General features: G+C 35.1%; 1 protein-coding gene across 1 annotated transcript in view; it reads right to left on the reverse strand.

Moving 5' to 3' along the window:
• The window catches only part of LOC145252460 (protein N-terminal asparagine amidohydrolase-like), a 30145-nt gene extending 8610 nt beyond the window's left edge, over window positions 1-21535 (reverse strand). Inside the window, exons 1-6 of the mRNA XM_080111877.1 lie at window positions 21357-21535; window positions 14524-14626; window positions 9545-9610; window positions 6209-6314; window positions 5213-5286; window positions 487-540 (exon numbers count right to left, since the gene is read on the reverse strand). Coding sequence (XP_079968003.1) covers window positions 487-540; window positions 5213-5286; window positions 6209-6314; window positions 9545-9610; window positions 14524-14626; window positions 21357-21443 — 490 coding nt within the window. The 5' untranslated portion in view covers window positions 21444-21535. The remainder of the gene's footprint in view (window positions 1-486; window positions 541-5212; window positions 5287-6208; window positions 6315-9544; window positions 9611-14523; window positions 14627-21356) is intronic.
• Between the last annotated feature and the right edge of the window lie 169 nt (window positions 21536-21704).

Consider the following 21704-nt stretch of genomic DNA (forward strand, 5'->3'; position numbering starts at 1 on the left):
ACAAGCAACCCACATCTCAAAAATTCAGAACTGTAATTGCAAGATTTATGTGGTAATGCCTACGAATTCCCATTAATTGCTCAAAAATGATTTTCTTTATAAAATAAAACTACTTTGTCGATTTATATGATTTTTGGAATACAATATTTTCATTTCACCAAGGGTATGTAGATCATACAGATTTTCCTTTCTTTCTTTTTTTCATATAGGGTGAATTCTTGCCAAGAACCGAAAATATGAAGCAATTCTGAAGATGCAAGATAAAATATATTTGCTCCATCCTAAATATATTCTTGTTTAGAAAAACAAAATGTGGAAGGTAGAGCAGGTCTTCATGGTGACACCGAAACAATAAAACCTCGATAAACAAAGGTTCCATAGGTATACATATTTGCTGGCTTTACTTTATATATGAGATGTCATTGATAAAAATTTAAGATTAACTTCAAAACTAAGGAAGACATATTGTTTTTTTTTGTATCTTACCTGTAATTGCTGCAGCCATTAAGTGAATATCCAACGGAACTTGGTTGAATCCATCTATACCAAAAAAAAATACATTTTTACTGCTGACACTCGACAAAATATTAAGATTATACAAAATCTAAGACAGTAAACGAGCAAGTACTCTCCAATTCTCTCTCCTCTGATCTTGAGCATGTAGTACAATGGGGAAAGGAGTGGCTGGTTACTTTTAATGCATCTAAAACCAAGCTTCTCTCTTTACATCATCAACATTTTAATCCACATTTGTCATCAATTGAAATGAATGGCTCTCGTCTTCAGGAGGCCTCAAGTTTTGACAAGCTTCTGGGCTTGACCATTACTCCTGATCTTAAATGGAACACGTATATCAAATCTGTTGCCGAGGCCGCTGGAAGAATGGTGGGATCTTTCTATCGATCCAGTAGATATCTCACTGCTGATGCTATTCTCTATCTATATAAGAGCCAGGTACGTCCAAGGATGGAATACTGTTGCCACATCTGGGCAGGAGCTGCTAGAAAGGACTTGTCCTGCCTTGATAGAGTTCAAAATAGACTTCGTAGCCTCGTAGGAGATGTCCTTTTCTCCTCCTTACAACCTCTATCTCACAGAAGAGATGTTGCGAGTTTGTCTCTGATGTATCGTTATTTTCATGGAAAGTGTTCAACTGAGCTTCAATCTATGGTCCCCCCTCGCCAAACTTTCACAAGAAACACTCGTCTAGCTGTAAACACTATCAATAATTTCCCCCACTCTTTATCTGTGCCTAAACCTAAACATAGATTCCATGAACAAAGCTTCTTTCTTAGAACTGCACGCCTGTGGAATTGTCTTCCGTTTTCCTGCTTTCCGGCTGACTACAATATGGTTGTGTTCAAGCCTAAGGTAAATAAGTTCTTGATGAGCCGTTCCATATAAGTTATTAAATTTACCAAATTTTCATTACTAATGATTACTATATTGACCAACTTCTACTGTACACTCTTTAACCCTTATCCTTGAGTGGCCTCTGGGCCTTGATAATGTGGTGATGCCTTTGTAAAAAAAAAAAATAAAAATCTATTTGTTTCTTTGTTCGGTTTATAGACAAGTTAGATTTACACAATTAACGATTACTTCTACCTTGCATACATTAATCATGATCCTCGAGTAGCTTTTAGGCCTTGATAGGTGGTGATTCCCAAGTAAAAAAAAAAAAAAAAAGAGTGGAATCAGGTGAAATTGAATCTTTGGTTATAGTCAGTTAACAAACTTCCTAACTTCCGGCACAGCTGCTACCGGAAGTGGTGCCAAGGCAAATCAGTTCCTTCACTTTTATTGTTCTTCAGTATTTTTATTGTGAAATGATTTATTGAAATAAAATATACGAAAAGGATATTATTGAAAAGTATACAACAAAAATTAACAAAGTTATAAAAAGATAAAAATAACATAATTTGCACTTTTAATAACAAAATTAAAAAAATAAGTTTTTATTTTATTTGAAATTTTATAAGAAATATATGTTTATGAAATTATAAAAAAAAAATTTTATTTGAATTTATGTAATATATATATATATGTTTATGAAAGTGTAAACATAAAATTATTGCAATCAAAGTAACAAATAATTTATAGGTGTGAGAGAAAAAAGTGAAAGAACAGATTTGCCTTGTCATCACTTCAGGTAGCGCTATGCCGGAAATTAGGAAGTACGTTAGCTGACTACAGTAAAATCTTTTAGAGTACTTACAACCATTGGATACATGAAAACAGAACCCACGAGTATCGCATGCTCTTGTTCTGTCAGCAATGACTGGGTAGTATCTCCTGTGATACTTAATCATTGTAATGTAATGAAGCCACATAGACATATGCAACAGCATTAACATGGCTCGTATGCAAATGACCAAGCTGTGGCACGAGGTTACATCACAGCGGAGGAATGTTGGATGGGTGATGGACAATGCCAGAAAATATTGGAGCTGGGCAAAACCAGGTGTAAATTGGATTGCTGGTGATGACGTCAACCATACATTCCAATCAGGATCATGAAACAATGAGCAAAATATTTAACTTGGGATCGGAATGACTAAAAGTATAAAGCATAACATAATAGAAAAAGAAAGTCAAAATAAAAAGAAAAGCCAGTCAGAGAGAAGAGAAAGGACACACTTCTGTTGCCACCACAACCACACCACGTCATACTACCCGAACTCTTTCTCTCTTGTCAATTATCATAGTAATATAAATAAAACTTTGTTGATTTAACAAGTTCTTTGATGACAAAAACTCAGATTATCAGTTTAAATCTTTTAGAGTACTTACAACCATTGGATACACGAAAACGGAACCCACGAGTATCGCATGCTCTTGTTCTGTCAGCAATGACTGGGTAGTATCTCCTGTGATACTTAATCATTGTAATGTAATGAAGCCACAGAGACATATGTAACAGAATTAACATGGCTCGTATGCAAATGACCAAGCTGTGGCACGAGGTTACATCACAAAAACTCAGATTATCAGAATGTATATCAGATTGACACGCACCTTCAACAAAGTGCAGACCAGTAAATTATATGGACAACAATATAACGGGAAGAGAAAGGAAAGAACAGGGACGAGTGACTTGCAAGCACATGTCGATGAGAAAGAAACTTTCAGAACAAGATGCAATCCGAACTTTTAATAGAAAGTGCTAGGACAATCATATGCCATGGGGAAAGCTGCAGACATAGCAGCTGGTTGTAGTTGCAGACTAGGAAACAGGTAATTGAGCAGAGAGAAACACAAGGATGCACCAATATTGTCACCGACTTGGAAAGTTATGTGTTCTTTTGCAAATGTCTCTGCATACAACATGTTGGGTCGGAGTAAAATGTTACGGAAGATCATTCGTAACTGTTAGAAAAGCTGTACAATGTGCCAGTAGTGCAGGAAAGCTCCCTTGCTCAGTTTGTGAAAAGGAAATCGGAAACCAGGTATAACTCAATCTTTTGTGGTACTCGGAAGCATTGGGTGCACACAAGAAGTGCCGTGGAAGTACTAGTACTTTGAGAGAGGATAACTAGTTTGGGTGCGAGAAATGGAGACGGATGAGAACTCAGATGTGGAGAAATATATCAGGATGGCAAAGCTTTCGAGGTTGGCAAGTATTGTTGCTTTGATGATAACATGGTGGAGCACATGGTGGAGCAAGTGCTAGTATGATTGCAAGAGTTGGGAGTGGATGGAGTAAGTTTAGGGAATTTCTGCCATTACTAACCAGCATAGCATTACCACTTGATGAATGTAAGAGTGTATCCGGCATGTGTTAAGAGTGTAATTATGTATGGAAGTGAAATCTCGTCAATGAGGGTCGAGGACATGCGTTGCATGGAGAGAAATGATATGAGAATGATATGTGCTTCCAAGTGGATCATTCAATATACCTGATAATCTCAGAGGATAATATTCTCTCTGAATAAAACCATTTATGAAAACCCTCAGCAAACGTCCCCTTTTGTTTGCATTGTTCACAAAAAGTAGCAACTATAAAAAAAAGCAACCCAGTATAAACATCTTGCACATATAAAGACTTTATTTCTTTGTTGAAAATGTTATAGAAGAAAAATGTCAGCATTCCCAACCCCCAAGCAGTCAGAAGTGCGGAAGAAAGACAAAAAGAAGTAGAAGCATTCCAAAAATAATGACTCTTATCTTCTTATTCCACCAGAATGGATCAGTGGGGATTGAAAATTGCATTGTTACCATGACTGAACTTATACATTCATAACCTGAATGTTTCATCTATCTGTTGCAGATATTGACAGTGTGAGAAAGCAACCCCTGTCATAGACCTATGTCAGAAGCAAAATGCATCATTGAATTCCTGGCAAAAGTGCAGTGAAAATCGTGGTGACTATGTAGAAAAATAAATTCTGGAGCACAAAGGGTTGGTCGTTTTAATGGTATCATTCCCATCTTCATAGCTCTTCAACATTTTTAGTTCAAAGAAAAAATAGGTCTTACTATTGAAATGACCCTCGTATGCCAAAAGAAAGGGAAATAGATTTATCAACAGAACAATGGATATGAAGTTGAACACAAAAGGAAAACTGAATAGACTTGTTGATCATGGTGTGGAGAACAAAAGACTGAACATTAAAAGGCAAATATATTTAGAGTTGGTTTATTGGCAGTTTTAGGTATGGTTGTGAGTTTTGTGACAGTTTGCAGAGTCTTGGGTTTGTGGATTGATGACAGAGTTGAAGAAAGTTGCAAGTTGGGCCCAATCGAACGCGGGTTAGGGTTAGGAACAAGATTAGCTGACGGCAACTGACTAACACAATTTTGGTAGAAAATGTAGGGCCTTAGCTTTCAGAAGGTCATGGTGTCACACACACACACGCAGTGCAACTGATATTTACAGGATATGTTGGAGCTTGTAGTTTTCGGGTTTATGTCTTATTTTTTTTTACACTTGTGAACCCGTGCACTCCCCCTTGACAGCCGCCAACGTGAGAGGCGATGACATGGCCAGAAGAGGAGACAAAGAAGAAGACCACAGAAACAGCATTGGAGTCGGCAACGATGTTGTTGAATCTTGGATCACATGGTTTTATCATAATAACAGACATTTCTCTTTCGAAATATATTTATTGACCGCTCCCCTCCCACCTTTGGATCCCTGGACATTGCATAACCACAAAATCTAAATACTTTGCTGATTGTTATATATAATCATCTTATTCAAAATACTTACATAGTAGACTCTCTGAAAGTTCCACAGAAAGGCCACGTTCATCGTCAAATCCACCAGCAAGAATGAGCTCGAATCTGAAAAAGGGATTACCAACTTTACTATCACAATTTATATCAAGATACGGGTGCATGTTTAAAGGAAATAATATTCCGATGAGATGGAAAGATGAAAAAGGACCATTAAGCTATATGTTCATCAACGCTTTGTATTTATTTAAATGTGACCACACCATCTAAGTCTCCTGTTCTGTGCTCCATTTGTATCACCAACGTAACAAAAACTTTTGAGCACACTCAAATATACTGAGTTCTCATCAGTCTTATGTAATTGCATAAAAAACTACTTCAAAGTAAGTAATAGTTTCCTAATGAATAAAATCTTGTGGTGTAGGTGGTGGCAGTGATAGTAGGACATGCCAGCCTGTAAAATGGACGTTAAACCAAATATGATGATGATAATGATGACATGCTTTCAAAGATCCGATGGCAGTTGTACACGGACCGCAATTAGATACACGCGAAAAGTGACGTAATCACGTTAACACGCTGGTTCTCATTAGATCACTAAAGTTAAGCAATGTTGGATCCATTCAGTACCAGATGGGTGACAATTTAAGAATACTAGGCACTTACAAAAGCTAACGTCGTTACAATCATCTCGCCTGGGCAGGATATACTAAGGACTGCTTGTGAATCTAATATTCCCTCGAAACTTTATCCTCGATAGGAAATCAGCTAAACCCGTCCATCAGGAAAACAGGATTCTGCATCCAATCCCAATCAACTCTGGGTCTTTCTGCTAGCCAATCTCTACACATATACAGTGGGGAGGATAGCATTTTGGATGCCTATCATGCTTTTCTGAGATTTCCTACCGCACATGAGAAATGACCAGATGACCAATTGGTAAGTCTTATATTGAATCACATATTTCCAAACTCCTCACATTTGCACATACACAAAGATGGGGATGAAGGAGAAACAGTGATATACGTACCTTCCAACTATAGAACCGGCTATGTCTAGAATTGTTTTCACCATTCCAAAAATAGCTTCGCCAGTCAACATACCATCAAAATGTCCAAGACATATGGTACCAGAACCTGCAAAAAAGATTTTGTTTAAAATTCCAGATTTTTTAAACTTATTAATTTGCTTTAGACCATTGTTTTCATCTTGAGTTTTTATTCTCATGTTTCGGACGATGTAACCTCCGATCTTCTGCAAGTGTATCTTGTCAAACTTAAGAATCTGCACAGAATTTTGAAGAGAGCACTTTTTTTTATCCATGGGGGTAGCATGTTCTTATTCCATCAGCCATGAATAAATAGAAGTCTTAAAGGATTCATAATTATATTTTTAGTCTCTCCTACACTGAGGGTTGAGTTTTCAACCTCCAGAAGAATGCCACTTAGAACTATTTATATTGTGAGTTTTATGGCAAGTGCTCAACTGAATTCCAATCTATGGTCCCCCCTTGCCAAACTTTCATAAAAAAACACCCGACTAGCTACAACCACTATATACGATTTCTCACTCTCTCTATTTGTGCCTAAATCTTAACACAAATTCCATGAACACAGGTTCTTTCCCAGAACTGCCCGCCTGTGGAACACTATTCTGAGGCCTGCTTCCCAGTTAAATTAAACATAGTAGCCTTCAAGTCCAATATAAACCAGTTCTTGTTTAGCCGTCCCCATGAATAATCAAACTCTACCCAATTTACACCATTAACGATTACTACACCACCACCTTATATTTATTAACACTTATCCTCGAGTTGCCTTCGGGCCTTGATAAGTGGTGACTCTCAAGTTAAAAAAAGATATAAATATAAATTATTAAGAATTCATATAAATGAACATGATATAAGGCTTTATGGATTGGCTAAAAAAAAAAAAAAAAGAGAGGATCACTCCACTATGATCAGGGGAAGATGATAATGGCTTCCCAAGATGAAGGCTTGATGACCAATACTTTTAAAAAAATGAGTGGTCTCAGCAATAACAAGTCCAGGTTCTGCCACACAGAAGTAGAGAGTGTGATCCACCTGAAATCCAGTTGTAAGATTCTTCTTCTGCTGAGGAATAGAGTGTTTAAATATCTCTACTGGACGATTTGTAAAAAGTTAAATATTGAACGCAGAAGCAAGTTGAGAGAACATGTTTACCAGAAAGAACAGTTGGAAATAAGTTATACACCATCCACTATGACTATGCAATCTCTAAAGCTATGTACCTGGAAAACAGAGTTATTAAACCTGACATAGTGATATGGGACAGGAAGGAGGAAGAAGCAACCTTAGTAGAAGTTAGTGTCCCCAATGATGCTTGGTTAACCAGAGCTGAGAAGGAAAAGATAACAAAATACAAAGCTCTTATGTACGACATGAAAAGAAATTGAAATCTAAGGAAGATCTCCATTATTCCAGTAATTATAGGAGCGACTGGACTCATGAAGAAATATTTCAAAACTCACCTAGTGAATATAGCTGGCGAACCAAGTGCAAGATAAATATAAACAAATGCATTTAAAGGAGCGATTAGAATCTTAAGATGCACTCTCGATTGGAATATATGTGAGAGCAAGTGTGTCTGACATTCAGTAGGATGCCCCATCCCCGGCTAAAACAAAATGATAAAAAAAAAAAAATTAAGAGACAATGGACTTTTGTTTGATGTTGTCTTCTGCATAAGTCATTTCATCTACAACATCAATTCATTGTCGTAACGATTTGAGCTTTCAGTGATCTGCTTCTTCATTATTAGAGTGAAATTCAAAAATCAAAATACTGAATTATTTAAAATGAAACCAATGGTATCTACTTAATTGTCATGTCACAGTAATGAACATATCTAAAAGTGACAAAAAAACAAAAAGGTAGGAAATTAATTATTAATGAAAAAATGACAATTAGTGAAAATTAAGTTTTGCTAAATCGGCCAAAGATTTTCAATTTTCAGAAAAGATTTACCTCCCTTTTTTGTTACAATTAGAACTCTCCAGTTTCTTTTTTAAGCAAAACTCAATTTTCACCAATTGTCATCGAAAACTATTTTCATTAATAAATTAATTTTCTATCTTATTGTTTTTCGTAATTTTTTGATATTTGCATTAATGTGACATGAAAATTAGATACCATTGGTTTTATTTGAAATTCAATGTTTCGATTTTTTAATTTCGCTCTTATAACGAAGAAGCACCAAATGTGATTTGAAGGCTTCCTTCATCAGCTGCTACATCAAGAAATAGGGGAGTGTGCTACTCTTTTCTTTGGAAACAACCAATTTCATCGACAAAACAAAAGTGCAGCAAATCACATAAAAACATTCACACCTACATACAGCTTAAATGTTTGTCCAAAGTGGGTGATGCCCTTTTCTCTTCCCTGCAACCTCTCTCCCATAGAAGGGACATTGTGAGCCTGTCATTGTTTTATCGTTATTTCCATGGCAAGTGCTTGTCTGAGCTCAAATCTCTGGTCCCCCCCGTCACCAATCTTTCACGAAAAACACCCATCTAACCGAAACCACTGTCAGTAATTTTCCCCACTCTTTATCTGTGCCAAAACCAAAACGTAGATTCCATGAGTAAAGCTTCTTTCTTAGAAGTGCACGCCTGTGGAACTCTCTGCCGCTTGCCTGTTTCCCACATGACTACAACTTGGATGTCTTCAAGTCCAACATAAACAAATTCCTGATGAACCACCCCTTTAAGTAAGACACTTTATCAGATCTCCAATACTAACGATTACTACGATATTATCCCACTGATTACTGTACACGCAATAACCCTTATCCCCGAGTGGCCTCCGGGCCTTGATAAGTGGTGACTTCCTTGTAAAAATAAAGCAATTTTGAACCTGGGTATGGCAAGGAGCAACAACAGAGACAAAAATAAAAAATCTGTATGATGCACTAACAAATGACTAAACAAAAATGACTAAACAAAAATATCATATTCCAAAAATCATATAATTTTCTTAAATAAGAAAATCAAATTTTATAAATAACCAAAGAGCAACTGTCTTGTCCGTCATTGTGAAAACAATCTTAAAAAAGAAAACAAAGGGAGGTAACTCAACAATTATTTAAACTTGCAAGATTTATGTTGTAATGCCTACAAATTCCCATTAATCGCTTAAAGATGATTTTCTTTATAAAAATAAAACTACTTGATCGATTTATGTAATATTTAGAAAATAGCAAATTAAACAAAAGAGAATTATTTTCTAAATAATAAAAATTACTTTTCGATCTTTTTTTTTTTTTTCGATTCACAGCAAAATTAAAATATTTACCCTTTGTAAATTATAAAGCAAATAAATTCTTACCCGTTTCTCGAAGAATGACTATGTGGCACGTCGTGGCACTGTCCGTTCCAATGAAAGAGATGGAATCTGGAGGTGGACAAATAAAAACACATCACAGAATTTTTCAAAAAGATTCAAATCGAAAATGTTTTTCTACTTTTACAGATTTTTTTCTTATAAAATTCCGTCCATTTATTTTGATGCATCTTTGCAGATCATTGCTTATTTTGATGGATCATCTCATATCAAAATTTTGGATTTTACCATCACCGGATTATTCATCTTCCACCAGACTATCCATTCATGTGTAATCACCTTTTTCTTCACCATATTCCCTCTGCTTCACTTTTTTTGTTTTCAAGTAAGATCTTTGACTTACTTGTTGTTTCATCAAATACTTTTGCATGCAAAATCCAATCCCGCATTTTGCTAATTCCTACCCTCTGATGAGAATGAAAGTATTTCTTCGAAACTCCACAGATTAAGGACTATCCACTTATCTAGTGTTTCCTTTTCAGATTAAATATGTCTTTAACTCATTTCAAAGTGTTTTTTAACATGTTTTATTAACTGTTTGCTTATATATATATCAGGTTGACAAGAAAGTTCTTGCAGTTTTTAACTTTTGAATTCAGATGAACATATCTCAGTTCAAACAAAAATTTATTGATCGAAATAAGCATCATCAGAATCAACACATTTTTACCAACGCAAAACAAGTGTATTTATGCCAGTAATATAAAAATCTTGCGTTCTGGTGGTGATGAAGTCACTGAAGGTGTTTTGATATCGTTTAGGTTTTTTTAAGCATTTCTCACACAGAAAGTTGTTGAGACGCTTGAAAAAGTGGTAGTCGATAGGTGAGAAGTCTAGGGAGAATAGCAGATGAGGCAGAGTTTCGTAGTCTAATTCATTCAACTCCTGCAGGGTCGGTTTAGCAGTTGGTCATTGTCATGGAGAAGAATTGGGCCTTTTCTGTTGACTAACGCTGGATGTTGTTGTCGAAGTTTCTGATTCATTTCATCTATTTGTTGACAGTACTTCTCTACCGTAATGTTTTTGCCTGCATTCAAAAAATTAATGGATGAGACCGGTCACAGACCACTAAACTTCTTTTGGTGCAACTCTGGCTTCGGAAAGCTGTGGAGCTTAGTCAGTGTCTAACCATTGAGCTGAGCATCGCCATGTGTCCTAAAAACCCCACTTTTCATCACAAGTCATAACCTGGTCAAGAAATGGGTCGTTCTTATTGAGTAAAAGAAGGGAAAATGACACTTCTTAACAGCATTTCTTTTGGTTGTCGTTCAATTCATGAGGCACCAATTTATCAATATTTATTTTGCTTTTCTAATCTTTCTCGAGTGGTTCGAACAATTGTGCATGGATTGGCTTCAACTAAGGCTCTTAATTAATCATCGTCAACATCCAATGGCCGACCATTACACTCATCATCTTCTAGACTCTGGTCGCCGCCACAAAATTTCTTAAGTCACCATTATGCTGCGTGTTTCAGCAGCTTTTCGACCTAGCTTGATTTGAATTAAGAAAATTGTGCGAATTTGCTTTTTTCCATCTTGTATTCCACGTTCTGAAAAGAAGACATAATTGTTTTAAAGCGGTTGTAATTTTAACGATTAAATAGAGCAAAAGACCCTCTTTAAAATGATATATAAAGTGTAGGTATTTTAATGAAAACGTATTTGAAAATACATCATTTGAAATCAAAATTAAAAATCCCGCAAGAACTTTCTTCTCAACCTAATATTATTATTATTTCATCCACATAAAATTTTATGAGGATGAAATAATATCATGTATTGATCTTCAGTATTTTTTTTTTTTTTTTTACATAGGCATCACCACATTATCAAGGCCCAGAGGCCACTCAAGGATAAGGGTCAAAGAGTGTACAGTAGAAATTGGACAATATAGTAATCATTAGTAATGAAAATTTGGTAAATTTGATAACTTATATGGAACGGCTCATCAAGAACTTATTTACGTTAGATTTGAAGACAACCATATTGTAGTTAGCCGGAAAGCAGAAAAATGGAAGACAATTCCACAGGCGGGCACTTCTAAGAAAGAAGCTTTGTTCATGGAATCTACGTTTAGGTTTAGGCACAGATAAAGAGTGGGGGGAATTATTGATAGTGTTTACAGCTAGACGAGTGTTTCTTGTGAAAGTTTGGCGAGGGGGGACCATAGATTGAAGCTCAGTCGAACACTTTCCATGAAAATAACGATACATCAGAGACAAACTCGCAACATCTCTTCTGTGAGATAGAGGTTGCAAGGAGGAGAAAAGGACATCTCCTACGAGGCTACGAAGTCTATTTTGAACTCTATCAAGGCAGGACAAGTCCTTTCTAGCAGCTCCTGCCCAGATGTGGCAACAGTATTCCATCCTTGGACGTACCTGGCTCTTATATAGATAGAGAATAGCATGAGCAGTGAGATATTTACCGGATCGATAGAAAGATCCCACCATTTTTCCAGCGGCCTTGGCAACAGATTTGATGTACGTGTTCCATTTAAGATCAGGAGTAATGGTCAAGCCCAGAAGCTTGTCAAAACTTGAGGCCTCCTGAAGACGAGAACCATTCATTTCAATTGATGCCAAATGTGGATTAGAATGTTGATGATGTAAAGAGAGAAGCTTGGTTTTAGATGCATTAAAAGTAACCAGCCACTCCTTTCCCCATTGTACTACGTGCTCAAGATCAGAGGAGAGAGAATTGGAGAGAACTTGGTCGTTTACTGTCTTAGATGTGCTACCATAAATGGTAGTGTCGTCAGCATAAATGTCTACAAATGATGTTACTTCAACAGTGCTCGATACATGAATAGAGTTAGGAAGTTAGTTATGAAAATATATATGGTAATTAAGCTTCACACAATTTTCCATATAGCTTAATTGTCATATATATTTTAATAATTTATATATTATTCATATTATTTATATTATATATTATGTATGCATATTATAATGTTATGCATATATATATATATGAACAAATGATTAATAAAACATGTTAAAAGACATCTTGAAAAAGAGTTAAAAACATATTTAATTTTAAAAAAGGAAGCACAAGATAAGTGGATAGTCCTTAATCCGCGGAGTTTCGAAGAAATACTCTCCTTCTCATCAGAGGGCAGGAATTAGCAAAATGCAGGATCGGATTTTGCATATAAAAGTATTTAATGAAACTACAAGTAAGTCACAGATCTTACTTGGTTAAAAAAAAAGGGTGAGGTAAGAGGAATAGGAGGATAAAGAAAAAATGATAAAAAGATTTCACATGAATGGATAGTCCGGTGAAGGGTAAAAAATCCAAGAATGGTAAAATCCAAAACGGTCGAATTTATATGAACAAATGATTAATAAAACATGTTAAAAACACATCTTGAAAAAGAGTTAAAAACATATTTAATTTTAAAAAGGAAGCACAAGATAAGTGGATAGTCCTTAATCCGCAGAGTTTCGGTTGTATCTTCAAAATCAAGCTCCTGATTTAAAAAGGATTGATATACATAAAGATTAGCAAATATTCACAAAAGCATACATTTTCACAAACCTATATCTACATATAGGTTTCATTATATATATATATATATATATATATATATATATATATATATATATATATATATGAAACAGGCTTAGCCAAGTTCAGTGATAGTGACCTCAATATTAACTTCATCTACAAAGTGGCAAACCAGATGCAAGGGGAGACCCAGAAAGTTATAGATGTGAAATGTATAAATGATGATGATTGGCAGTCGTACTTAAATAATGAGGCCAAGCAGAGAGCATAGCAATAACATTATGAAAGATTACTTAATGTTTCATTTCCCTGGAACCTGAAACATCCAAAATAGAGCAATCAGTGCAAGAACTAGCATTAAAGACAATCTCAAACATGATAGAAGATATTTCAAGAAAAATTAAAAATGGCAACGTTGCCTTACCGATTATTCGTACAATTTGGATTTTTCAGACTACTGTTCTCAACTTGAGCACTATTTTCACAACATTTCAATCGATGTAACCTCCCACCTTCTTCAGAACTCTAGAATCTGCACAGAATTTCAAACAGCACCTTTTATTTAATCCACAGGGGTAGTATGTCCTCGTTCTGTCAACCCTGACTGGGTAGAAGTTCTAAGTAATTTGCAACTTTTTTTTAGAGCATCGCCTACACTAAGGACTGAACTATCAACATTTGGAAAAGTAACTTTACAACTGAATTTTACCAAGTACATTATCCACTATGCCACGGGTCTTTGCATACATTCCAGATGAGACCAGTAATCCAAAGAATACGAATAATCACACCTCTGCTCAAAAATTCAGAACTCTAATATAAATTACCATTTTCATCTTGGATGTTATTCTCACAATATTTTAGCCAGTGTAACATTCAACCTTTTTTAAAGTGTGACTTATTGAATTCTGGAATCAGTAGAGAGTATCGAACTGAACACTTTATTTTATTCCACAGATGTAGATTGTTCTTATTCTGTCAACCATAACCAGGTAGAAGTCTTATTTCTTAATTATAATCTTTGTAATGCATGTACTGAGGATTGAGCCTTCAACCTGCGGAAGATTGTCACATAAAACTGATTATCACTTAGCACTTTATCCATTGCACCACAGCAAATAACATTAGAGCACTAGTGTAAATTATCAATCCTCACCTAAAAAATAAGGAATTAAAAATTTTCCCAAAATTCTCATCCAATGACGAAAAAAGATGAGGAAGACCAAAAATGATTTGGAAACAAACAATCGAGCGAGATTTGATTGCAACAGGAAGAAACTGAAAAGATGCTAAGGACCTGGCTTCCAACTAAAAACGATGATATACTTTGACTGCCGCATGCGCCATATAATGCACGAGTTCTAAAGTCAAAGTAGGTAAATAGGTTGAAAGCCATAAAGTTGAGAATTCAAGTGATGCATAAAAAAGAAACCAAAAGTGATTTTTACTTACCATTAGTCGGAGAAGTACCAGCAAATTCACGTTGGCCCACAAACAACAGACCTTTCGGATTCATGACTTTGGAAGGAGTATCTCGAAGCTTTTCAGAAGCTTCCTGTATGCAAAAGAATAAATCAGTTATGATGTTTGGATACGTCTTTTTGAACATTTATTAGACTAATAACGTAAAAATACTTAAAAATAACTTTTGATTTAATATATAAAACTAAATTTAATATATAAAACTAAATTTAATATATAAAACTAAATTTAATATATAAAACTAAATTTGTTGAAGTTAGACCCATACTGTAATGCATTTGACAAATCGTTATTTTATTATGACTATCCAATTTGTCTCTTCCACTTATTTTATGAGTTTCTAGCATGTATCTTATATAGTTTCTGACTTTTAGAGGGAGACATATATATATATATATATATATATATATATATATATATATATATATATATATATATATGTCTCCACACACACACAGAATTATGATTTATACCCCTTGTTATGCTATTTCTAGTACTGAGCAACACTGGATTGCCTTGCTAAGCAAACTCGGAGAATCAAATATGATCATGTCATGCTTGACACTTTTCAAAAATCCCACATGGCCCAGGGAATAATGAAATTTTTTTGTGGGGGAGATATAAGAAAAAATGGGTGTCTCAATGATAAATAGAAATGACAACTGTCGGACAAATCTATTTGGTATTGGCAGAGATTTTCAACTACCAGTCAACTGCATTATATTTAAAAAAAACTAAATAAAGTTTTTTCTTTGTTGATAATAGATTTAAAGAAAAGAAAAACTGCAAAGTGGCATGTTTGCTTTCCTGGGTCGGAGTGATGGGGGGGGGGGGATTGCGAACACATACAAATGGGAGACCTCCCAGAGAAAGTGACCTGAAAATAAGAATTAATTTCAATGACAATTTGAGATTGTAAAAAAAAAAAACAGCCAATAAGCGATTTCTTTGGAAAAAAAGACAAAGAAAAAAGAGAAGAAAAAAGAGATTTCAAAGAAAGATGTGGAAGAAAGGAAAAAGAGAAAAGGATGATCTCAGAGAGATAGAAGAAGAATCAGCTAACTTCATAAAAATCAGTAGCTTTTGGCTTTTGGTCATTCCTTGTTTGTCAGCTGGGAGGCGGCAGTCTGTTCCCTCTGGCTGGTTGTTGCTTTTGTCTTTGCCTTCTGGTCGATTGAATAATACGGTCCTCACTTTGTAAGGAGAGGTTTTGAGAGCTGGTCCCTGAAATTCTTAAGTCAAAGAATTTGATTCTGTTAAAAATCCTGCATCCAAAAAAACAATTTGTTTTGCTTAAGTCCAGAGAAGCCCCGAATTATTTAATCTGTTTTTCCTTTGTACAAATTATATATTTAATTATTTAATGCAAATAATTATTTTTTGACTAAATGGACGCCCGGCGTTGCCCAGTCGTACAATACGCTTAAACATGATATTTTAATTTATGCAGATTGCATATGTATTATTATAGAATCAATCATCCGTTGAATATTATATATTACGAGGAATAATACGTCCGGTGGACTAATTCGCAAAAACAATTAAAAAAATAATAATGATAATGTTGTTCATCAAATTCCATCTGTATTTGTTTACAATATCATGTCAGCTGATATTTGGGCTTGACGATCTTAAAAATAGTCTTTCTTCTCTTAGAAACAAAAAAAGAATTTTTACAGGGGGAATATTTTACGTTACACCAACAAAGGTTACACCAGTGTAATGTAAAATGATCTCCTGTAAAAAATCTTTTTCATCTATAAGAGAAGAAAGACTAATTTTAAGATTAGATGTTTTTCGATTTTCAATATTTTTTTGTTGCATGTTTAAACAATTTTTTTTTATATCCAAAGAAAAGTTTGGAGCAGCCAACGATGGCAATATTTTTTTTAAAGCAGTTTTCTACAAAAAAAATTTTTCCTGGAATTTATTTTTTTTTATTACATTTTCACCTCAAACAAGGCACATTGCCACTTTCGTGTAGGGGGCTACTATCAGGGGCAGCAACTACTGGAGCACTATGTTGGGATTTGGGCAGCAAGATGTCGGTTCACGTTACACTTGAACTTCTGCATGTCAGTACAGTTAGGGAAGCAGGGACCTGGAATGGAATTCCAGAGTCTAGCGGTTCTGGGGAAGAAACTACTGGAGTAGAAAGATCTTTTACACCTAGGGATCTCTACTGTGTGGGGGTGGGATTTGATGTACTTTCAGACAGGAATCAGAATCCAAGGGAAATAGTCTTGGCAAATATCCCATGGGAAGTTTTTCCAGTTGGTGAGTGTGATCCAACCCGATATCACACTCTTGCAATAGGCTTTTGTGTGTAGCCATTTCATACATCCACAAATATATTAATCTTATAATTATAGGTAGCCAGAGATGGGACCTCTGGAAAAGGCTTTCATAGCACAAGGAGGTCCAGTGTCTGCAGTGGCCATTGCTACATCTCCAGCCAAAACCGTCAGTTAAGTTTTCGGATACACTTTCGGTGACATTTTGTGCACCTCCTCTCCAGCAGCCGATTTTCCTGACAAAACGCAAAGACCGTTTCCAGAGACTTACAAATATATTCTAGCCTGGAATTGTTCATTTTCCTTCCCTGTCACAAGATGAAAGATTTGTTGGTTAAAACACAATGATATTCTGCTCTTTCTTTTCTTTTTCTTTGAAGCGCAATAAAACTTTCTTTCCCTTTTTTTTTCTTCCAATTTTTTGCCGTCTGCTTGCATCTCTTTTTGCTAACTCGGTATAATCTAGCGGTTTCGTTGTTTGCCAGGTGTTACCAAGCGAGACTCACAGAAAAACGGGATTTAGATTCTATCATAGTATTAAATACGAGACAAGAAACAGCAATAAAAAAGGGAAAAATGAGATAACATTATTATACAAACACTAGAGGATGACCTCCAATCAGTAGTGGAATGTGGACAAAAATGAATGCTAACATTCAATGCTGTCAAGACTAAGTTTTTTTCATTTAAAAACTGCAAGAAATCTTCTCACCCACCAATCGCAATGGCTAAAGATACATTACCTGAAAGTACTTCTTTTAAACTCCCCGGCCTAACGTTCACAGGGAACATGAGTTGGAACAGATACATTGAAAGCATTGCTAAGGCTGCTGCAAGGAAGGTTGGCTCCCTCTACCGTGCTAGAAAGCTACTTATGTCTAAAAGTATCCTGTACATCTATAAGGCTACCATTTGCCCATGTATGAAGTATTGTTGTCACATTTGGACTGGTGCATCTGCTACTAGTCTCTCACTCCTGGACAGGGTTCAAAAGAGAATCGCCAACCTGATAGGTCCTGAACTGTCATCTAAGCTTCAACCTCTGTCCCATCAACAAAATGTTGCATTCCTCTGCCTGTTCTACAAGTATTTTATTGGTGAATGCTCTGACGAACTACAAGCCCTTGTACCTCCTTTACATAAATACCCCAGACAAACTGGAGAAGCAACAAAATTCCATTCCTATACAGTAGAGATCCTTAGGTGTAAGAAACCCTTCTACTCCAATAGTTTCTTCCCCAGAAATGCTAGACTTTGGAACTCCCTTTCGAGTTCCTGTTTTCCGAACTGTACTAACATGCAAAGGTAATGTGAACAGATATCTTGCTGCCCATCTCCCTACATAGTATTCCTCCAACTTATGTCCACGATAGTAGCCCCCTACATCAAAGTGGCACTGTGCCTTGTTTGGGGTGAAAATTGAATTAAAAAAAAAAGGTTTTTTTAATACATTGCATTTGGTAATCCCAAAGTGCTCAATTATGGCAAAAGTGCTCAGTGCTAGATAGAGCCATTGTTTTACATGGTGCATAACCCAGGACGAAGCACTTCACTGTCCAATAGTTTCTTACGCAGAACTGCTAGACTTTGGAACTCGCTTCCGGAATTTTGCTTTCCCAACTGTATTGACATGCACAAGTTCAAGTGTAATGTGAACAGATATCTTGCTACTCAACTCCCTACATAGTATCCTTGCAACTCATGTCCCAAAAGTAGCCCCCTATATCAATGTGGCACTCTGTCTTTTTTGGGGTGAAAATGGAATTTAAAAAAAATATAGTATTACATTTATTAGATGGTATATGGTAATCCCAAAGTGCTCAATTATGGCAAAAGTGCTCAGTGCTAGATAGAGCCATTGTTTTTACATGGTGAATTACTCAGGACGAAGCACCTTATTATTGTACCATCATATAAAAAAAAAATGTGTTTCACATTGTATGGGAGCTTTAGTAGTAATAAGAAAGTATTTATTTTGTAAGTGTTATCAGTTAAATTATAAGTGCTCAATATCTTAGGTAGAGCAAGTGTGTTTATATGTTGTGTTGCTTGGCACAAGAAAATTTACCGTTACTTTTTTTATAAATTTTTATAGAAAAGATACTCAGAGTCATAATAATAAAACAGTATTACATTTTGGTAAGTAGTATATATCATATGGCAAAAATGCTCAATATTCAGATAGATCAGGTATGTTTATACACTGATTTGGCAAGGAAAACTAACTCAACGTATCCTGGGAGCAATGAAAAAAAAACAGTAAAATATTTTATAAATAATACGAGTTAATCTGAAAACGATCATTATGTAACAGAACGCATATGAGTGTGCATTAAAATATCTGCAGCAGCCGAAGGATGGATGGCAAGCGGTTGTATCAGTAGCAGGAGCAGTATTTGAACGCATATGCTAATTAGCAAGTGTGTTCAGGCTTGTGTCAGAAGAAAAAGAAAAAAAGAAACAAAGTTAGCAGCAAAGGAGACGTGTAAAATGAAGTACAAGAGTGGGCCGGCTATGGCCAGTGTGTGGTCGGAAGAAAGAGAAACATGCCAGGTTAGATGGACATGTGGCAGCAAGAAACTTTTTAAGTGGTGTCGAGACAGGAGAGTAACGGTAATAAGTTTGTTTGTTAAAATAGAAAAAAAAACTGGATTTATTTTTGTTTGATATTCCTTTTTGATAGTGCCAGACGGCATGGGGGTTTAAGAGAGGCTTGAACTCTAACGAACACAGTTTGAGCGTAACGGCTACATTACAATTATTCTACAGAGAGCAAATCTATTTACATGCCATGTTACCCAAGAGAAAGAAAATTCAGTGTTTTTTCTAAACTCTTGTGTACAAGAAAAGGTACTCGGCATTGTCAAAATAATAATATTACAATTATTACATTTGGTAAGGGTGTAACTCACTGAGTGCAGGTGTATACACAGGCAAGAAGATGTGCACTAACCCTAAGTTCCAGTGGCAATATTTTTAGCTTCGTTTAGTGCTGGACCCCTCAAAATGTAACCAAACACTCACTGGTAACTGGAATTTACTACTCTAATGCCTCAAGAGCACCAAAACATGCAACGACCCTAAGTTCGTGTGGCAATATCTTTAATATTCTAGTTGGTTTGTGACTCTACCAGACAGGTCTCTCGGCTAGCCGTTTGTTGCCAAACATTGTGGCTGAATTTGCTTTTAAATTCAATTCAACATTATATAGCCAATTCTTAATTAATGTTGCAATATTTTAAGTTATCAATTTATTATATTTTTTACTAGAATGTTTTGTCTTTTTTCTTTTCCAGTTTTAACAACTAGTCCTTTTACTTTTCTATGCTTAATCTTAACCATATTACCTTTCATACTCACATTTTTCTATGTAATCCATGATATTTCCAGGCTTTGCTTTGAAATAATATTTTCTTTTTTGTGTTCAATACCATACGCATTGTCAATAATCCATAAAAATTATTACCAACTTTTTAAACTGACAAAATAAAAAAAGCCAATTAGAAGAAATCGTCTCTCACATTCCTTACTAATTCTGAGGACTTTTGAACGCCAGTAATTTTATTATAACTTTTGTTTTAATGAACGAAACCTGAACATTTTTATTTCAAAATATAGCTGAGAAGGTCAGCTTATGAACTGTAAAAATTGTTTGAAATTTGGTCCCAAAATGAGTGAGCGGTGAAGCTTTAAGCAGTTCTAAATGAGTAAAACCAACACTTAACCATACATTCAAACATGGTATATGGTTTTAATGATAAATTCATACAAAAACCGAGACATGTATGTGCAAGTATTATGGGTTTTTTTTTAAACAGTTCATTTCTTGTAAGTAAAAGAAAAAATACTCGAGCTGAGATCAAAACCAAAACCTAAATACAGTGAGTTAAGTACGATAACCATAAGGCCAGTATAGCACGATCTTTAAAAAGTGTTTTCAAACCTATTTATTCTTAACATAACGAATTTGTCATGTGAACCATTCACGCATGCGCATTCGTGAAACAGTTGGTAGAGTCTAGAGAAATGGAAATCCTTTATGCCACGTTCCACTGACGATTTATAAAAAAAAAAAAAACGATCACAGAATATAATCAACCCATTATTTTTTTTAATTATTTTTGTTTTTAATTAAGGTGTAATAATGTTTCAAATCCTCTATAAAATAGACTATCTAACATTTTCGGCTTCCATAGAACTTATGTGCGACGTTTTCTTGTTTTGATTGTGCAAACCCGGATCTGTTATCAATAGGTATGCGCAAAATGAATGGTCGAACATTTTGACCTCTCCCTTTCTTCACTTAAAAATTCTGAAAGATTCGGGAAATCAACCAAATTTAATGAAAATTTCAGTATTTATTAATTAACAATCACAGAATATATTAGGTTGACAAGAAAGTTTTTGCAGAATTTGAAATTTTGATTTCAAATGATGTATTCACATATAAGTTTTTGTTATAATGGTGTTTTTTTTTTATAATAAAAACGATAAAATAATCATAAATACCTTTAATGTGGGAAAGCTTTGCCAAAGTTCTTGTAAAGATGTTGGAATTGTCTGTCCCAACGGTTTGCCATCAATTATTAAAGGCATTTTTAGAGAAGAGAGCGTTTTATAAACAAATGTTTCGACCTGGTTGGCAACAACGACGTAAATTGCGCCGAGCCGATTTAAAAATAAACTAAAACCCGGTGTAGATTGTAAAAAGTACCTGCCTTAATTTTCTTCCGTCTAAATATTAATATTTAATCGGCGAAGTTCCCCTTTTCTTTAAAACAAAAGTACTTGTACAGTTTAATCAAGACATCAAAAAATGATAATATTGAAAAAAAAAAAAAAGTTATATTGTACGTA

This window comes from Euprymna scolopes, chromosome 29, assembly GCF_053919585.1.
Source record: "Euprymna scolopes isolate OS-2025 chromosome 29, ASM5391958v1, whole genome shotgun sequence".
NCBI lineage: Eukaryota > Metazoa > Mollusca > Cephalopoda > Sepiida > Sepiolidae > Euprymna > Euprymna scolopes.